The 19,809-nt window shown below is 50.0% G+C and overlaps 2 protein-coding genes and 1 long non-coding RNA gene across 8 annotated transcripts in view; 1 reads left to right on the top strand and 2 right to left on the bottom strand.

Annotated features, from left to right (window-relative positions):
• The window catches only part of CARM1 (coactivator associated arginine methyltransferase 1), a 47,540-nt gene extending 42,740 nt beyond the window's left edge, over positions 1-4,800 (bottom strand). Inside the window, exon 1 of one of the 2 annotated variants that reach the window (XM_084784169.1) lies at positions 4,506-4,800. In XM_084784169.1, the coding sequence (XP_084640295.1) occupies positions 4,506-4,728 (223 nt within the window). In that variant the 5' untranslated portion in view covers positions 4,729-4,800. The remainder of the gene's footprint in view (positions 1-4,505) is intronic. The other variant, XM_084784168.1, reaches the window with a different exon arrangement.
• A 58-nt stretch (positions 4,801-4,858) lies between these two features.
• LOC311598793 lies at positions 4,859-12,855 on the top strand. The gene is made up of 3 exons (XR_014779673.1): positions 4,859-5,790; positions 10,345-12,014; positions 12,187-12,855. It is a non-coding gene; the product is annotated as an uncharacterized lncRNA (long non-coding RNA).
• Positions 6,567-19,809, bottom strand: part of LOC311598791 (protein HIDE1) — a 36,642-nt gene continuing 23,399 nt past the window's right edge. Inside the window, exons 4-8 of one of the 5 annotated variants that reach the window (XM_084784180.1) lie at positions 17,196-17,303; positions 12,872-12,899; positions 12,295-12,338; positions 11,264-11,301; positions 6,567-7,242 (exon numbers count right to left, since the gene is read on the bottom strand). In XM_084784180.1, coding sequence (XP_084640306.1) covers positions 7,111-7,242; positions 11,264-11,301; positions 12,295-12,338; positions 12,872-12,899; positions 17,196-17,303 — 350 coding nt within the window. In that variant the 3' untranslated portion in view covers positions 6,567-7,110. The remainder of the gene's footprint in view (positions 7,243-11,263; positions 11,302-12,294; positions 12,339-12,871; positions 12,900-17,195; positions 17,304-19,809) is intronic. The other 4 variants (XM_084784181.1, XM_084784183.1, XM_084784184.1 and 1 more) reach the window with 4 other exon arrangements.

Genomic DNA, 19,809 nt, shown 5'->3' with positions numbered 1-19,809 from the left:
CTTCAGCCCACAAACCTTTTTTATACATGTTAGACAGACACTACCAACTGAGTGACAGCCCAACCCCAACACAGGGTTTTCTTCAGCCTTTTCCACAGCCTTTTCTTATCAGACAGGGTCTGTTCAAGACATCCCTTCCTAAGAAATTGAGGAGCATGCAGGACATCATCCAAACTCATTGTTGCTGCTCGAGACAGAAAAGTGACTGGAGCATCTCTAGATGGGCAGGAACAAGTCAGCCCTGCTCTCCCCCAGCCAGCTCAGGCTGGGCTTTTCTGAGAAGCAGCCTCCTTCCAGGGCTGGCAGCCTGTATTCCTGTAGAGGCTATGCCAACACTTCCTCAAGGCCGGGGAAAACCCATGCCAGGGAGAGTGGCCTGGTTTCGGTAGCTGCCTGCCATGTGTCCAACCTCATGGATAACAGCCAGAGTGACTTTAAATGACTAGGAGAGTTGGGGAGGGTAACCACTCTGCAGAGAGACCAGAATGATGCCTCTGAGCTAGCTGCCACATTTCCCAATGAAAGGCAGAGCTGCAGAGAAACAGAAGCCCAGGAACCTCTCTCCCACCATGGGGTACAAAGATAAAGGGGCATCCTAGAAAACCAGCTCCTCCCTATGCTGCCCTGATGATATGGCTGGGGCTGAGGCTGGGTGGGTAGATGCTTCCTGCAATACACGAAGCCCTGGTTCCAAGCTCAGCACTGCACAAACCAACATGGGGCTGCTTATCTGTAATCCCAGCCCCGGAGAGAGTCAAAAGGATTAGGAATTCCTGGTCATCAGCTACATTGTAAATTTAAAGTCAGATGGCAACATAAAACTTTGTCTCAAAATACTAGTAACTATAATAATACAAAGTAAGACATCTGTAAAAATGTTGTTGGGTGTGGATATGATCTAAATACATTGTATTCATATGTGAAATTACCAAAGAACGTATAATTTAGAAATGCACTGTTGACAAACACTTGCTACAAATCCATCCTCTGGACAGCCCACCAGAAGGACCCCAGGTTATGGGCAGAGAAGTGCTGCTGCAGGAAAGGAAAGGCTGTAAGGGTGACCAGTACATGTCAGATTCTGAGTTCAGTTCAGGGCTCTTAAGTGGCCCACAGAGATCTCTATACATCTGAGATATCAAAAGGTTCTTTCAGGTGTTTTGACAAACTCTCCTTACAGCCCATGCACAAATTCAGATCCTAGGGTCTGGAAACACAGATGTCTGGAAGCACGCAGCCTCATAATGACAGAAGGCAGTCAGCCAAAGCACTGGGGCCCAAGAAGTCTCTATATGACATCATCTCAATTTAAAAAAAAAAAAAAAAACAACCCAAGTACAAGAAGACGGAAGGAAGGAAAAAAAACAAACAAACAAGTGCATGAAGATAAATGAGAAGCCAAAGAAGTGAGGGGTGTTTGGAGTTTGGCTACACAAAGCCAAACAGTACCTGGAGCCACAGGAACCTGTAAGAAGGGAAGCCATCTTCCCTCTGGAGACACCTAGAGAGAAAGTGGCCTTGGACACACCTTGATTTCAGAGTTGTGGCCAGGAAATGAGAATTATCCCAACTGCTCTAAGCCACCAAACTAGTGGTCATTTGTGACAGAGACCCCTGGGAATCAACACACGAAGTTTAGCTGGCCTTCAGAACCCATGTTTAACCACACCCAAAAGCCAGGCATGGCGGGACTCGTCTATAATCCCAGCAGGAGGGAAGCAGAAGTAGCATGATGTTTAAGGCCACTTTAGGCTATATAGCAAGTGCAAGGCCAGCTTGGAAAACATAAGATTGTCTCAAAATCGGCTCAATGGCTAAGGGCACTTGCTGATCCCCAGGACCCACATAGTGGAGAGAACCAACTCCTACAATGTGTCCTCTAATCTGCACATGCTCACTGTGGCACCAACTCCCACACACAAATAAATGTAATAAAAGATGGAGGACTCCTCACTCCAATGTCACTTTAGCCTAGAGCAGTGGTTCTCAACCTGTGGGTCAAAACCCCTTTAAAGTCCTGCATATCAGATATTTTACATTACAATTTGCAACAGTACCAAAATTACAGTTGAAAGTAGCAATGAAATTTTACGGTTGGGGTCACCACAACATTAGGAACTGTATTAAGGGGTTGCAACATTAGGAAGGTTGAGAACCACTGGCCTAGAGGTGAAAATTCTTTCTGGCTCCAAGAATATACATGGGACAGAGGATCTTAAGAAACATGAACTTGCGGCTGGGCGTGGTAGCACATGCCTTTAATCCCGAAAACACTCAGGAAGCAGAGGTGGGTGGATCTCTGTGAGTTTGAAGCCAGCCTGGTCTATAAAGTGAGTCCAGGACAGCCAGGGCTACACAGTTTAGAAACCCTGTCTCGAAAAACAAAAACAAAGAAAAACATGAATTTTCTCTTCAACATTATTTCATCTATGCATGCACCGTGTGTACATATAGATATGCATATAGACATGCATATACATATACATATGTATATGTACATAGTTCTGTATAACTTTCAACATTGTCATGATTTGGGGCAGAAGAGAATCAGACTCTCAAGCAGCACAGGATGGCTTGAATTTCTGCCCCTCTTTCATCCACCTCACATGTGCTGGGATTACACTCTCTTCTCTGAGGACAAGATCTCACTTTGTAGCCAAGCTGCTCTTAAACTGAGCTCCTCCACTTAGGCACGGTAACACACACCTTTAATCCCAGCACTTGGGAGATAAAGGAAGACGGGTCTCTATGAGGCCAGCCTGGTCTCCAGGACAGCCAGCACTACACAGAACGGCCCTGGGACAAAACCACTAAAACACTGACCTTCTCTTGCTTGGGTCTCCCAATTGCTGCGATACAGGCCTGGTTTTTTTGGGTTCTGGTAGTGCTGGGGATCTAACTGGAGACCTCAAGCATGTGTTCTACCTGAGCTATATCCCAATCCATGAATATCTTTTTTATTTATTTACTTTTATTTCACCGCTGCGAACAGAACCCACATCCTCACCCATGCTGAGGCCCCAGTCCACTTGGGTAATTCTAAGAAAACAAGAGCATAAACTGTAAAGACTTCTGTTATAAAGTAAGCTTCTGATAGAGGAAAGCTGAGTGTTAGGAATTATGTGGGAACTAACAATTCTGTAAAGAAAGTCTAAAAACAAGTATTTTTGTCAAGTTCATTAAACGACCCAAGCCACCCAGAACTTTGTCCTAGTGACTGAGACAGCATTTGCCCATGTTGCTCGAATTGCTTTGGCCTACCAGGAGTTGGGCCCACAGGCTTGTACCAGGACACTTTTCAGGGTACCAGTACTCTGGCTTGCCAAACACAGTGGCTTGCTTAGGGGCCTGGGGTCCTTCCTTTACCAGCCCTAAGCTCCCAATCTATGAAACTGCCCCTTTCTCTTATGTGATCAGGTAGACCCAGCTCTGCCCAAGTCCTTGTGGGTACCCCACTCTTGGGCACCAGACACACTTCCTTTCTCCAGTGTTTTCAAAGTCAAGGCCAAGAGAGGAGAGTCCATTTGAACAGGCTGCTACACACATTTCCTTTCCCAACACCCCATTACCAGGGAGGGGAAAAAAATTCCCATAGGCCAAAACCGATCCAGTCTTCTTTGGTGGCCTCTTAAGAGCATCAGTGAACAAAACCCTGGGAGACAAAGACCAATGAAACAGAATAGCAAAATGCCACCGAGGAATCCGCCAGAGGAAAGAGTAACCAGAGAAAGAATACAAGGTGGAACTACAAAGCTTGAGGGGGGAGGGGGGCTCGCTTCAGAAACACACTACTGAGCCCCCTTATTTCCCTCACTGAAACGTCAGTTTTTGAAGCAGTTTCTGATAATGTCACCAGCTTCTCACGTCCTTAAAAAAAAAAAAAAAGACAGGAGGCGCGTGAGGGAGGTGGTGTGCTACCTCTTGACTTCTAAAGCCGACCAACGGCAAGCCAGCCTTTCCCTCTTCCACGTTTCCATGGGGGATGGGGACTCTCTGGGAGGGTTCTGTCCCCCCAGTTCTAAAGTTTACCCATCGAAGTGGGTGGGTAGGGGACCCCAAATCTCAAATCCTCCTCCACAAGGGCGGCACCCAGTCTTCCTGGGGCTCCAATACTGAAAGCCACTTTTCAAATGTGTGTGTGTAGGATGTCCCCCTAAAACGAGATCCACAAACCACACCCGCTGAAAGCCCTCCCAATCGCTCCCTCACTCCAGTCCACTCCGCATCCCTCCAGAATCCTCGGGGGCCCACACTTCCTGCCACGCGCCCCCCTCCCCCGCTGCAAATCTCAGGCCCGCGACTCAGTTTCCCGCGCCCCTTCTTCGGGCTCCTCTGTCCCCGTGCACACCCTCTCTGCCACCTCGCCCGCCGGCTGCCGGAGCCGCGTGCACAAGCTCGGCCCAAGTCGTCGTCGTCGCCGTCCCCCCCCCCCGCCCACCCCCTCCCCGGGAGCCCGCGCTGCCGGCCTCGTGCGCCGCCGTCCCCAGGGTGTCCCCAGCACTCACGGCTGTAGAGGGCGATGCCCGCCGCGTCTGGTCCGGCGCGCACCTCAAGACGCAGCGCCTGCTGCTCCGCGTGCCTCTGGATCTCGCCGTTCGCGTCGCCGATGGTGAGGAGGCGGGCGCCGGGGAACACCGACACTGTCGCGCAGGGCCCCGCGCCACCCGGGCCCGCCACCCCCGCGCTCCCCGCACCCGGCCCCACCGCCGTCGCTGCCGCCGCTGCCATCTTAGGTCCGGCTCCAGGCCCCGCTGCCACCACCGCCGCACCCGGGCCCAGGCCGCCGCCGCCGCCGCCGCCGCCGCGCAGGCCGAGGCCGAGGCCGAGCCTGGCAGCGCGCCGCCTGCCGGCCACGCGCCGCCTCGCCGCCGCCGCCGCCGCCACGGGCCGGCTCGGTGGCGCAGCGCCCCCTGCCGGCGCCTGAGGGAGCCCGGCGAGCGCGAGCACGACGGGGGTGGGGCCGGCCCCACCCCGCGGGAACGGTCGCTGCTTTGTGAGGTGGCTTAGCCGCCCCGGCACGCCGGCTGAGGGAAGCCTACGTCGGGAGGCGGTGCTTGGCGCGATGGCCCGCCCCTAAGGGTGCTAAGCCCCGCCCCAAGACCGCGCTACGTGAACAGCTGCGCTTTGTGCCCCGGCTCAGCAGCTCTGGAAGATGGGCAGGGCGTACGTCAGGAGGCGGGGCTTGGCCGCTCAGACACGCCCCCGGGTGGATCGGGTGCCCCGCCCCTTCCCCACCCCCACCCCCCCCCACCCCGGCTGCGGCGTCGCGTGAACAACAGCGCTTTGTACCACCAAGAGCCACTGTGTGCGTCCGGAGGCCGTGCTCGGCACTCGGACACGCCTCTGGGAGCCAGACCCCGCCCCTAGGCCGGCAGCACGCGAACGACCACGCTTTGTGCCATAGTCCGGTAGCTCAAGAAAGATGGAGGAAGAGGGGCATGATCGAGAACTCAGAAGAAATGTTCCCTCGAGGGTTGGGCTCCACCCCTAGGCCGCCGTACTGAGAACGACCATGCTTGGGGAAAGGCGTTCGTCAGGAAGAGGTCCCTATGTACTTCTGGAGGAAGGCTGGCTCCGCCCCCAGGGGGGCCGCCTAGTAGCCAAATGAAGGCGCTCTAAGTCAAGGGGCGGTGCTCTGCTCCATGGACCCGCCCCCGGGAAGGTCGGGCCCCTTGTGGGTAAGACACTGCACTGACCTCTCCTGGCCCTGGTGAATGACGAGGACCTTTTCCAAACCCAGCAGTTCGGCCACGCCCCCAAGGTAAGGTTCCGCCCCCCCCTACGTTTCAGGTAAGCTGCGCCTTGTTCCCATCCCACTGGTAGGACCCTGTGGTGACTGGCTTGGACAGGCTTGCAGACACACCCTTAGCTTCGCCCCCGCCCCGTGTTGCTCCAGTGTAAAGGCACTTTGGCATTACCATGAATATTCAGTTTTTGAGGAAATTCTGCAGTTTCTCTACTAGGACCTCTCCCCAGTTCAACAGTGCGAACTGCTGTTCACTTTTGCTTGGCCTCTACCCTAATTCACTTATCCTCTCCTGGGCCATTCCTGAACCTCCAAACATTTCTCGTACTTCACACTGGCGGAAGCACAAAGGTATGGTACCTCCAACAAGTCCAGTTCACCTCCCTCCCCACTCCCCAGCCATGCAATCCGAGGCTTAAAGATTACCTGAGGCCTTTAGGGTCACTTTAACAGGAGCTGTGATACCAGCAGGACTCACAAAACACCCAACCGTTTCCCAAATTTGCATCTAATGGTGCAAACCCATAATCTCAGAAAGAGGAGATTGTGATTTCAAAGCCTGCTTGAGCTACAAAGTGAAACTCTGTCATTAAAAAACATACACCCTGGGCTGGAGAGATGTCTCAGCGGTTAAGAGCACTGACTGCTCTTCCAGAGGTCCTGAGTTCAATTCCCAGCAACCACATGGTGGCTCACAACCATCTGTAATGTGATTCGATGCCCTCCTCTGGCTGCAGGTGTACATGCAGGCAGAGCACTGTATATATAATTAATTAATTAGTTAATTAATTAATTAATTAAAAAAACATACACCATGCCAGGAAGTGGTGACACTAGCCTTTAATCCCAGCACTCTGAAGGCAGAGGCAGGTGGAACTCCATGAGTTTGAGGCCAGCCTGTTGTACATAGTGAGTTCCAGGACAGCCAGCACTACATAACGAGACCCTATTTAGAAACAACAAAGAGAAAATACACACACACACACACACACACACACACACACACACACACACACACACGCTAAGCAACCCAGCTGGGGAAGCACAGGAGGGGGGTACAGAGTTACAGAGTGTAGAGATCTCTTATGCCCAGCTGGGTGCCCATTTCCCTGGTGATCTGGCCAATCTGGGAGTCTACAGAGCGGCTTCTGGCTTTCTGTCCAGCCTCCAGGCTGATTTCCGGGCTAATTTTCTTGTCTTCTGTGAGGAAGGTCACAACACCAGGAGTCTCCTTCCTTGGGCCATTCCATCCCTGGCTTGACTGCCCCCCGGCTACTGCGAAGTCTCTGGACAGGTGTCCTGCTTCTGCACCTGGGGGCAGCGGCGGGGCTGGAGCTGGACAAAGGGTCCCTCATTCTTCAGCCTCACTGGCAGGCCCGGAAAGTGCTGAACTCGGGGGGCTCCGGAGAGGATGATGTAGAGGTGGGTCTCTTTCGGGGCCCTGAGTTGCTAGGATGCGCATCCAGGGTTGCCACCAAGTCTTCCTGAGTCATTTTCTTTGTTCGTGGAAGAAAACAAAAAACAAAAACAAAACTGTGTGATTTGGGGTGTAGGGGTCTGGGAGTTCCCCTACCCCTACCCCAAGTTCTCAGGTACTGTGGGCCTCCGCTAGGTAAGAGGCTGACCTCTCTGGAGAGCCAGTGCAGGCCCATTCTAAGAAGTTGGACTCCCGTTTCTTGCGCGTGACTCTCACTCCACCAGATCTGGTAACTTCAGATTTTGTAAGGAGTGCCACATAAATCCTAGGCCTGACCCTTTTCTGATAAGGAGCTTTAACAAGCACAGGGAATTCCTGGAAGTACCCCACCCTATGCTGAGATCTTAGCCTCTAGCAAATGACCTTTAATCTTACCTACAAGTCATCCCCTCACACATAGGACATTGAAGTACAGCCCCCACCCCTTAGCCTTAGCAAATGAGACACAGTCACCCTCAGAGCCCCTCCCCACTGCCCAAGGTTCATAAATAAAGGCTGGTTGGCTTGCTGGGGGTTGCTTGTACTCTCTCGCTCGCCGTTCCTCCATCGTCGCCTTCTAAGGATCCATTTGTGGAGGCGGGTGCCGGGCACTGGAGGCCCTGTGGTCGGGCAGCGGCAATGGTAGAACTGCCTTTGTAGCTGCTGGTGGGGGGCCTGCTCCACCAGTGCCCAAATCTTGGTGCTGAGCCCAGTGAGTTCTCTCTAGACCTGCCTGTCAGTGTGTGTCAGACATCTTCCTACCTCCCCTGCTGTAGCGTGGTGTGCCCCTGCTGCCTCTTCTCTGCAGAGGAGGGAGGCCTTGAAGCTAGGCCTCAAACTCCACTCCCATCCCTTCCTAGCAGCCTGACCTCGCTTGAGTGACAACCTCCTTTGCCTCAGCTTCAGATGATAGTATCCAACTGCTAGGGACACTGTGAGGCTTGAAAAGGACATGTACATGAAGTTGCTGGTGCCTGAAAAGCTAGCTCACCTTTGTACCCACCCCTGTCAGGGCTCCTAAAACCTTCAAAAACTGGATCCAGTTAGTGAGGAAGGCTGAGATGTACTCAGAGCTTTGGTCATCTCTGAACAGTGACCCCAGTAAGATCCCTGTGCAGCCATGGGGTCTTTGTGAAAAGTAAACACATGAAGGCGTGCCTTTAATCCCAGTCTCAAAAAAAAAAAAAAAAAAAAGAAAAGAAAAGAAAAAAGAAAATGAAAGAAAAGAAAAGAAGGCCCAGTGGTGGTGGCACTCGCCTTTAATCCCAGCACTCGGGAGGCAGAGGCAGATGGATGGCTGTGAGAGGCCAGCCTGGTCTACAGAGTTAGTCCAGGTTAGCCAAGGCTACACAAAGAAACCCTGTATCAAAAAAAGAAAAAAAGGGGGGGGGGACCTCTTCCTCCCCTTAGGGCTTTCCAGACTGTTCCGTGTCAGGCCCTGAGAGGGCAGGCAGTGAAGAGGTACCTGGCTACTTTGTAGTCATTTCTACCACATAAAGCTTTCTTTTTTGGAAGATTTTATTTATTGTTATTGTATGGATGTGAGTACTTTCCAAAATCTTTTTTTGTTTGTTTGTTTGTTTCATTTTGTGTTGTTTGTTGTTGTTATTTCTTTTCCCCTGAAACAAGGTTTCTCCATGTAGCCCTGGCTGTCCTGGACTCACTTTGTAGACCAGGCTGGCCTCGAACTCACAGAGATCCTCCCGCCTCTACCTCTCAAGTGCTAGGATTAATGGTATGTGCCACCATGCCTGGCTCTTTCCAGAACCTTTAAGTGCAGCTTATGGGGACAGCTAGGGATTTCCTGGAACTAGACATAGAGTTCCAGGCTAGCCAGGGCTACCTAGTGAGACCGTTTCTGAAGGAGAAAAAAAGAAAAGGAAAGGAAAAACTAAGACCAAAAGCAAGAGGTGAGACATTTGCACACCCATGTTCACAAAAGCCAAAAGGTAGGAGAATTGCACGTGTCCATCAATAAACACAAATCAGCAAAATGTGGTATATCACACTCTGGAATAATATTCACCCTTGAAGATGAAGAAAATTCAGAGACAAGGGCTGGAGAGATGGCTCAGAGGTTAAAAGCAGCTTCTGCTGGCTGCTCTTCCAAAGGTCCTGAGTTCAATTCCCAGCCAACCACATGGTGGCTCACAACCATCCATAATGAGATCTGATGCCCTCTTCTGGCCTGCAGGAAGAGTGCTGTATACATAATAAATAAATAAATATATTTTTAAAAAATAAATGAAAATTCAGAGACAAGTTTCATAGGATGAAACAAAGACTATACTATCTGAGGTGGGACCAGCCACTCTCAAAAGTAGAAATATGCTTTTGTTCATATGGGATTAGGCAAATCAAGAAAGGCAGGAAATAGGGCTGAGCCCAAGATGGGGGAGTGTGTGTGTGTGTGTGTGTGTGTGTGTGTGTGTGTGTGTTATACTGCTCTGGGGCTGTGGGAGGAATGACTACATACTGAGACCCTGTCTCAAACAAAAGCAAGGAAAGCATGTGACCTGAACCGGATATGGTGGTAATCCCTGCACCTGGGAGGTGGCTGCAAGATGATCAAGTATTCAGGGCCATTCTCAGCAACATAGACAGACCAGCCTGTCTGGAAGTAACAATATCCAAATCTAACAGCAACAGCAATAAAAAGAAGCCTTAGGGGCTGCACAGTCCTGGCTGGCCCAGGTAAGACAAAGCTGCAGCAGCTCACATGCCTCAGCCTCCCAAGCGTTGGGATCATAAGCATTGGCCAGCACGCTTAACCTTCTGGGTTTATCTGGACAGTTCAGGATTAATCAAGAGCTGAAACCACAACAGATGTAACAGGCCCGTGCGAACCTCTCTCTCACCATCTCCCCCCCCTCCCCTGTTTTTGTGTGTGGTGCCCAGTAGGGAACAGCGCTTCAAACACATTAGGCTCTCACCTACCAATGCAGTTGTGGCTCCAGCTTTGTACTTTGTTTTGTTTTGTTGGCTTTTTGAGATATTATTTCCCTGTGTAGCCCTGGGTATCCTGGAACTTACTCTGTAGACCAGGGCTAGCTTCAAACTCAGGATCCACCCGTCACTGCCTCCCAGGTGCTGGGATTAAAGGCACGTCCCACTATGCCCTCCTCACTGCTTTCTTTTCTAGGACAGGAAGACTCAGACTGGTGAGGTGGCTCAGCAGCTCACGGCACTTGCTGCAAAACCTGATGGCCTCGGTCGGATTCCTGGAGCTCACATGGAAGGAGAGAACCAACTCCAGCAAGTTGACCTGTGACTTCCACGTGTATGCTGTGGCAACCCCACAAACACACGATAAGTAAAATGGGGGCTAGGGGCGGAGACAGGGATTCTGCAAGCTAGGTTGACCTGTAATTCATTATGTAGCCCAAGCTAGTCCTCCAACCCTTCTCCCACCACCTCCCAAGTGCTGGGACTTTACAAGTGTGAACACTACACTGACTTAACAATAAGGAGAAATAATAGCTGGGCATAGTGGTGCAGGCCTGTCATCCCAGCACTTGGGAGGCAGAGGCAGGCAGATCTCTGTGAGTTCAAGGATAGCCTGGTCTACACAGAGACTCTGTCTATTTAAAAAAAAAAAAAAAAGACAAGCCGGGTGTGGTGGCACAAAAAAAAAAAAAAGACAAGCCTGGCATGGTGGCGCACACCTGTAATCCCAACATTCGGGAGGCAGAGGCTGGTGGAACACTGTGAGTTTGAGGCCAGCCTCATCTACAGAGTGAGTCCAGGACAGCCAAGGCTACACAGAGAAACCCTGTCTCAAAAAAAAAAAAAAAAAAAAAAAAAGACCATAAGGAGGAGACTAGAGCATATTAGAGTGTCACAAGGTTCCACAGAGGCCCCTGAAAAGTCACTCCAAACTTTCACCATTCTTAAGGGTGTAACCCTTCCCAGTGACAATACAGCCCCAACCCCAGGCTTATGGGCAAGGGCCTAGTTCTATGACTCTAGGTGGATCCGAGTCCTCAAGCTCAGGGTCAGAGGTCTCCCAGTGACACAGCTCCCTGTCCCCTCTCAGCGGGCTGGTCACCAGAGCTACTCACCGTGGAGATGGCAAACAAAGAGTTATCAAAGGACAAGTCTGAAACAGAGAGAGCAAACTCAGCAGGGTTGGGTCCACTGCCCGCACCCACCCGGGCCTTGCCCACCATCTCACTGCCCAGAGTCACCTCTGCAAAAGGAGTTGGGGTTCGTGGCCCAGCAGCCCCTCCAGATTCTTGTCAGTCACTCTACAGGGTGAGTTGTGGACATTAAAAGGCAAGAGTACAGGTCTCCCCATGTGGAACAGGCTGGGAGCCAGTGAGATGGCCCAGTGGGTAAAGGTGTTTGCAGCCAAAATTGTCACCTTAGAGTTAATCCCCAGGACCCACTTTGATAGAAGGAAAAAACTGACTCCTGCAAGTTGTCATCCAACCACACATGCACATCACATACAAGTAAAATAGATATGCAAGCTGGATGTGGTGGTGCACACCTGCAATCCCAGCACTCAGGAGGCAGAGGCAGGTGGATCTCTGTGAGTTCTAGGCCAGCCTGGTCTACAAAAGTAAGTCCAAGATAGCCAGGGCTATTACACAAAGAAACCCTGCCTCAGGGGGAAAAATACACACATACACACACACACACACACACACACACACACACGGCTGGTGTGGAAGTACAGTATAGAGCCTGTCTGAGGAATCGGTTTCCTGGAGGGGGTGGCACAGAGAGAGTGTTCTAGGCCGTGGGTAGAGCCAGTGTAGAGACTAGAGACAAAAACAAAGTGAAAGCGAGCAGAAAGAATGGGGACAAGTGCCGGGCGTGGTGGCGCACGCCTTTAATCCCAGCACTCGGGAGGCAGAGGCAGGCTGATCACTGTGAGTTCGAGGCCAGCCTGGTCTACAAAGAGAGTCCAGGACAGCCAAGGCTACACAGAGAAACCTGGTCTCACAAAACCAAAAAAAAAAAAAAAGAATGGGGACAGTGTTTGGACCCCAAGAGCAGCACAAGGCCACAGAAAGGTCCAGGTAGCAACAGAATTCTTACTTCACCCAGGGAAGAAGCATCATTGGGCATAAGTGACATAACGGACCTGTGTTGGTGACATTGATCTGAGCCCAGCAGGATTCACGCTCCCTGCAAAGGGATCCAGAAGAAAAGATGATGCCCATGAAGTAGAACACTTGTTCTAGAACATCCCCTAGCAAGACTTGACCTGATATGGCTTGCTTCTTCCCCTTGCACAGCCCCTGCCCACAGCAAATACCTGCACACTGAAGGTGCTCATACCCCCTTTCCAGAGCCATCACCTGGGTGGCCACTCTCTGGCTGTTAGGAGCCAGGGACACCTCCAGGCAAAGTCTAACATTGCACATTCCCACTGAGAGTCCTGAAAAAATGCCACTGCAGCTATCTAGATTTCTGGGACAGTATTGTGGGAGCCAGCAGGGAGCTTTGGGCCTCAGTTTTACATCTGAAAAAATGGGTATCATCTGGACTACTAGGAGGAAGCAGTACCCATAGGTTTTAGAGCATCCTACTACACAGCAATGCTCAGTAAATAATCCATGTTCCATACATTGATCAGCCCTCCCACCAGGGGGCACTGTGGGGAACGATGCATTTGCCCAGCTAGTAAAGTGCTCAAAGATCACCTGGCAGGGTCTCACCTCTGCTTCTGTAAGTTTCTGACTTTAGCTGGAAGAAAGATGGACAGGCATTGGTTAGATTGTTCTGGATCTGATAACAGCCGAGAAATGTTGACACCCGTGAAATCAAAAGTTCCCTTGACCCCTGTGGGACCAGCCTTGCCTCATCCATGTAGAACTTCCACTGAGTACAAAAGCTGCTATAAACAGATCTCTCTCAGTTCTTTCTTTTCTAGGCAGAGTTTCACACTGTAGCCTGGGTGTTCTGGAACTCACCATGTAGACAAGCCTGTAGGTAGTGATCTGCCTTCTGAATACAGGGATTAAAGGCATGTGCCAACATACCCACCTTTGAAGGAGAGATAAACATGTTTTTTGTTATGATCCCAAGAGTGGGATGAGGAACGGGCTTGTGAGAGAACAGGTGATGTTAATCCCCTAGAAGATGAACCACCTCGTGTGGGAGCTTGATCATTGCCAGCTGAAAAACATCCGTGGACAGATTCTGGGAGGGCTTTTTGAAAGACTTGGCATAGTTTTGGCTGTTCATCGCTCCACTTCAGGACGCTCCTAGAGAGAACCGCTCGAGGGAGGCTTCAGGGCTCCTGGCTCTGGCTGAGGCTCCAGGTTCTAGCAGACGTCCTGCTGACTATGCCAGGAGAATCGTTCCTCGGAACTGACATCCTTAAGGTTTCATTATTGTGTTCTTTAATCTCCTTTTCCTATTGTTTGGGTTAGTCAGGTTATAAGTGAAGTACTCTTGGTTAATAAGATCATAATAAAGTATAATTGTTAAGAAAATTGAGCCTACACACCTTCTCTCAGTTCTTTGTTTCGTTTTGTTTTGTTTCTCTCGGTTTCTCTCAGGCTCGCCTGAACTCACTAGACACCCGAGGCTGGCTGAGTCCTCCTACGTCTGCCTCCTCCATGCTGGAATCATGGGTGTGCGCCATCTGTTTCTTTGAGGCAACAGGCAGCTCAGGTTGGTCTCTAACCCACAGTCCTCCTCAGCAGCCTTTAGAGTTCCGGCATTACAGGTGTGGGTGACCATTTCACCCAAATGTGTTTTGTGTTTTCTTTTGTTTGGGGACATGTATTTACTCTGTGTATGCATGTTTTGTAAGGGTATGCGTGCACACACCATATGTAGAGGCTAGGGAAAGTCGTGTGGAGTCAGCTGTTCTACCATATGAGCCCAGGAGTGGAACTCAGGTACTCGTGCTTGGCAGGAGCATCTTTGTCTGCTGATTAATCTTGCTGGCCCTTATTTTTGTGTTCGATTTATGAGAAATGTATGTTCACTTAAAAAACAGAAACTTGAGGGGCTGGAGAGATGGCTCAGCGGTTGAGAGCACTTGCTGCTCTTCCAGAGGTCCTGAGTTCAATTCCCAGCAACCACATGGTGGCTCACAACCATCTATAATACGATCTGGTGCCCTCTTGTGATGTGCGTGAAGACAGTGTACTCATATACATAAAATAAATAAATCTTAAAAAAATAAATCTTTAAAAACAAAAACAAAGCCGGGCATGGTGGTGCACGCCTTTAATCCCAGCACTCAGGAGGCAGAGGCAGGCGGATCGCTGTGAGTTGGAGGCCAGCCTGGTCTACAAAAGTGAGTCCAGGACAGCCTAGGATACATAGAGAAACCCTGTCTCGGAAAAAAAAAAAAGCAAAAAACAAAAACCTGAAGCATGGTACTCACTGCTGTAATCTGAGCAAACTGAAGCAGAGGCAGGAGACTTGTCTACACTTCAAGGCCAGCCTGATCTACATAGGAAGTGGGGTCTCCAGACCAGCCTGGGCTGTGTAGTGAAATCCTGTCTCTATAAAGCCGGATCCAAACAAAGCCTTCAAAATTGTGTAAACATATAAAAATCATTTTTCTAAAAAACTATGAATTTTTCTGACAATTTCCATCACAAGCCTGTAGTTGTAGCATTAGAGATGTGGAGGCAGGAGGATCATGAGTTCAAGACCGCCTTTAGCTACACAGTAAGGTTGAGGCCAGCCTGGGCTACGTGAGGCCAGCCTGGGCTATGTGAGACCTGTCAAAATCAGGGGGCAGAAGGGGGCTGTCAGTGAAATGGCTAGTTAAAAACACTTGCTGTCAAGCTTGATGTCCTGGATTGGATCTTGGGGACCCACATGGTGGAAGAAGAGAACTGAATCCTGCACAAACATCCCCCATAATAATAAAGTCATCTTTTGGCTTTGGGGGTTTTTCGTTTTGTTTGTTGGTTGGTTGCTTGTTTTTTCGAGACAAGGTTTCTCTGTGTTAGCCTTGCCTGTCCTAGACTCACGTTGTAGACCAGGCTGGCCTCCAACTCACAGTGATCCGCCTGCCTCTGCCTCCCAAATGCTGGGATTAAAGGTGTGTGTCACTGTCGCCCAGCTCTAAAGTCAACTTTTAAAAGGAGTTTCCACTGTTGCTGAGAATGAGGCTGGAGCGAACAGAGAGCCACCACCTAAGTGTAGAGGTTAGGCCAGTGGTTCTCAACCTCTGTCTCCAAACATTTTTACATTATGATTCATAACAGGAACAATATATTTCTGAAGTAACAATGAAAATAATTTTATGGCTGGAGGTCAATACAACATAAACTATATTAAAGGGCCACAATATTAGGAAGGTTTAGAACCACTGGTTTAGAGAATGAAAGTTCTGGAAACAGATGAAGGGAATGGCCAAACACAAATCAGAATGAATATACTTCTGTTCCTGAGGCAGCATTTCATGTAGCCCAGGCTAGCCTGGAACTTGCTATGCAGTGAGGCTGACATTGAATTCTTGGTCCTCTGACTTGGGCTAGTAATTGCTGGCGTAACAGCACCTGCTCTGCCTTTTGTGCAAGAGACTTGAACCTCCACAGAACTTGATGCCTGGTGGTGGGGGCAGAGGTGTAGAAACAGTCTAGTTCCCCTTGAGTACCCAAGGACCCCATATGTCAGTGTCACCTCACTTGTGTTGGTGCCCCACCCCTAACTGCTGAGTTCTGGGGAAAGAATTCTCCAAATCAACTGTCTCTGTGCCCCTAAAAAAATAGATGACAAAGCCGGGCGGTAGTGGCGCACGCCCTTAATCTCAGCACTTGGGAGGCAGAAGCAGGTGGATCGCTGTGAGTTGGAGGCCAGCCTGGTCTACAAAGTGAGTCCAGGACAGTCAAGGCTACACAGAGAAATCTTGTCTCGGAAAGAAAAAACAAAACAAAACAAAAAAACACAAAAACAAAAAATGACAAAGCCAGCCCTGGTGAGGTAGGGGGTGGTGCGTGGTTAGGAGCCTGGCTGGTTTCCAGGCCGCAGGCTCAGAGCCAGCATCACTGTGTAGGAGGCACAGGGGCCATGTGCTCCCAGATCAGCACCAGGGGAAGCTGGAATGTTACATACACAGGGTTGGTCCTTCAAAGGAAGGGATGTTATCAGCCCAGAAGGCTGGCGGCAGAGGTGGCTAATAGCCTGGTGACCTTTGTGACATCTGTGTGACACCCCAAGATCCTTCTCGTGCATGAACTTGTTTTTCTCTGTCAATCTATAGAGCCCATCTTTTTTGGAAGGTGTCACGTGTTCTTTACAGAGTTCCCATGTCATGTTGTAAGATGTATTGTGCACATGGGATTGCACCAGGGATGCACCAGGAAAGTTTTCACCAAACTGTGTTGTGCTTTCTAGATATAAAATAAACTAGTCAGGGTCAGACTCTAGGAGTTTGAGCCAACACCAGCTACTTAGTCATGCTAACCTGAACTGCCTTGTACCCCGCCCCCCAAAGATCATTACTGGCCATGGTGGTTGCAGACACCCCCACACTCCATCCCCCCAAACACATGGTGGCTCACAACCATCTGTAATTCCAATTCGAGGGCATTTGATGCCCTGTTTTGGCCCCTGGGGTCTCTGTGAGCATGTGGTGTGTAAATATGCATGCAGGCAAAGCACCCATAGACATAAAATAAAAAATAAAGGGAAAGTTTAAATAAAACAGTTGTCCCTATGAAATTGTAGCACTTGGGAGGCTGGGGCAGAAGGATTTCAAGTTCCAGCCACACACACACACATAGCCCAGAAAAGGAAAGAAAACGCCAGCGAATGGACAGGAGTTCTACATCAGCCTCAATGACACGACTGCGAGAGGGGGAAAGAGGAGAGGGAGTGGAAGGGAGCTGGGTGTGGTGGCAATGCCTGCGTGCCAAGCGTAGAAACAGTAGATCTCTGTGATTCCCAGACCAGCCTGAGGAACATAGTGGGCTTCAGGGCAGCCAGGGCTACATAGTGAGACCCTGCCTCTAAAAATATAAGAGAAAGATGAAGAGCAGTTCAGAGCTGCCAGCTGGCCGTGCTTACTTGGTGCCCCATTACCTTTCCTGACCACCACAGCGACGGCCACCAGCCCTGCGAGGAGTAGGACAGCTCCAGCCAGGCTCAGGGAGAGCGCCAAGATCCAGGTGGGGACTAGGAAGAAGGAAGACAAGGGGGCAGGTGAAGGGGCTGCGAGGGCACGGGAGGGGGACAGCCGGGGGTGCCTTTCCGAAGGCCACGGTCACCCAGGAGACACTTGAGCCAAGCGCCTTGGGTGTGGTGGGCCTGGGACCTTAACAAGTCTGGCACATAGGCAGTTAGCAGACAGTGAGGACTTCTGCTGGGCTAGTAAGAAAGCTTATTCCATCTGGGGAGGTAATCCCATCCCAAACCAGACTACTAAACTCCCAGAAAGCTGAGGAGGATGAATGTGAGTTCCAGGCCATCGTGAGCTAGAGAATTCAATGCCAGTATAAAATACAGAATGACCTACCTACACACCTACACACACACACACACACACACACACACACACACACACACACACACGCACACACGCACACACGCACACACACGAGAAAGGAGCTATAGTTCAAGATAGAAACCTTGACTAATAGCCAAGCACTGTGGTGCACGCCTTTAGTCTCGGCACTCAGGGAGGCAGAGGCCGGTGGATCTCGCTGGAGTTTGAGGCCAGCCTGGTTCACAGAGTGAGTTTGAGAACAGCTGGAGCTGTACCAGAAACCCTGTCTCAAAAAACCAAACCAAAACCAAACCAAGCCGGGCATGGTGGCGCACACCTTTAATCCAAGCACTCGGGAGGTAGAAGGAGGCAGATCTCCGTGAGTTCAAGGCCAGCCTGGTCCACAAAGAGAGTCCAAAACAGCCAAGGGTACACAGAGAAACCCTGTGTCAAAAAATAAAAACAAAACAAAAACAAAAAAGACATGTTTACATCCACGACACTAGTCATTTAAACTTCTTATTACATTTGTTTAGTGTCACACACACATACAAGCACCACAGTATGTGCATGGAGGTCAGAGAATAACTGTGGCAGTCTACAAGGAGAGTTCCAGAACAGCCAAGGCTACATGAGAAACTTTGTCTCGAAAAACAAACCAAAACAAACCAAAAAAATATTGAAGCTGGCATAGTGGTGCAAATGTCAGACACATAATCCCAACACATGGGAAGCTGAGGCAGGAGAATTGCTATGACTTTAATGCCAAGACTCAAGAGCTAGACCTTACCTAAAGAAAGAAAGACATGAGCCGGGCGTGGTGGCGCACACCTTTAATCCCAGCACTCGGGAAGCAGAGACAGGAGGGCATGTGAGTTCAAGGCCAGCCTGGTCTACAAAGCAAGTTCAAGACAGCCAGGGCTACACAGAGAAACCCTGTCTTGAAAAAAAAAAAACCCAAAAAACAAAAAAACAAAAAAAAAGAAAAGAAAAAAAAGGGAATCAGTGGGAGGGGACAGAGAGGGTGACAGGTGCATATGAACAAAATATATACACGCATCATGACAATGTCATAATGAAACCCATTGTTGTGTATAGTTAAAACATGCTAAGGAAAACACTGTTTTTTATTTTTTTTCCTTTTTAAAAAAATATTTATTATTTATACAGTGGTCTACATGTATATCTACAGGGCAGAAGAGGGCATCAGGTTACATTATAGATGGTTGTGAGCCACCATGTGGTTGTTTGTGCCACCACCACCTGGCTGAAAACATTTTAAAATATGTAAAGCTAGGTGTGGTGGCCCATGCCTTTAGGCCCAGAGAACATTTTTTAAATTATTGATGAAGTAGGGACCAGCCCATTGTGGTGTTGCCATCCCTGGCTTGTGGTCCTGGGTTTTATAAGAAAGCAGGCTGAGCTCTCTCTCTCTCTCTCTCTCTCTCTCTCTCTCTCTCTCTCTCTCTCTCTCTCTCTCTCTCTCTCTTTCTCTCGGGTACCCCTTTGCCCTTTCCTTCTCCCCCCATGTCTCCGGAGACGGTTTCTGTATCCCCTTATTAAACCTCTTAAGTGGAAAAAAAAAAAAGCAGGCTGAGAAAGTCATGAGGAGCAAGCCAGTGAGCAGCACCCCTCCATGGCCTCTGCATCAGCTCCTGCCTCCAGGTTCCTGCCCGACTTGAGCTCCTGTCCTGACTCCCTTCAGAGATGGACTACAGTGTGGAAGTGTAAGCTGAATAAACCCTTTCCTCTCCACCTTGCTTTTGGTCATAGTGTTTTGTCACAGCAATAGAAACCCTGGGTTAGTGCTTAAAGGCACTTGCCACCAAACTTGACAACCTGAATTTAAGTCCCACATGGTGGAAGGAGAGAACAGATTCTCACAGGTTGTCCTCTGATCTCCACACATGCACACATGCGCGTGCACACACACACACACACACACACACACACACACACACACACACACACACACACCCACCAGGGGTTTTGGGATCTTTGGGGGGAGGGGGTTGATTTTTTGCTGTTGTTGCTTTAAAATTGGAGGCTAGAGAGATGCCTCAGTGGTTAAGAGCACTGGCTGCTTTTCCAGAGGACCCAGGTTCAATTCCCAGCACCCACATTGCAGCCCGCAACCATCTGCAAAGCCAGATCCAAGGGATAAGACCCTTCTTTTGGGCCAGGTGTGGTGGCACA

This window comes from Acomys minous (assembly GCF_964271855.1).
Source record: "Acomys minous genome assembly, chromosome: 5".
Taxonomy (NCBI): domain Eukaryota; kingdom Metazoa; phylum Chordata; class Mammalia; order Rodentia; family Muridae; genus Acomys; species Acomys minous.
The sequence above is the reverse complement of the archived record's forward strand: the minus strand, read 5'-3'. Positions and strand labels throughout refer to the sequence as shown.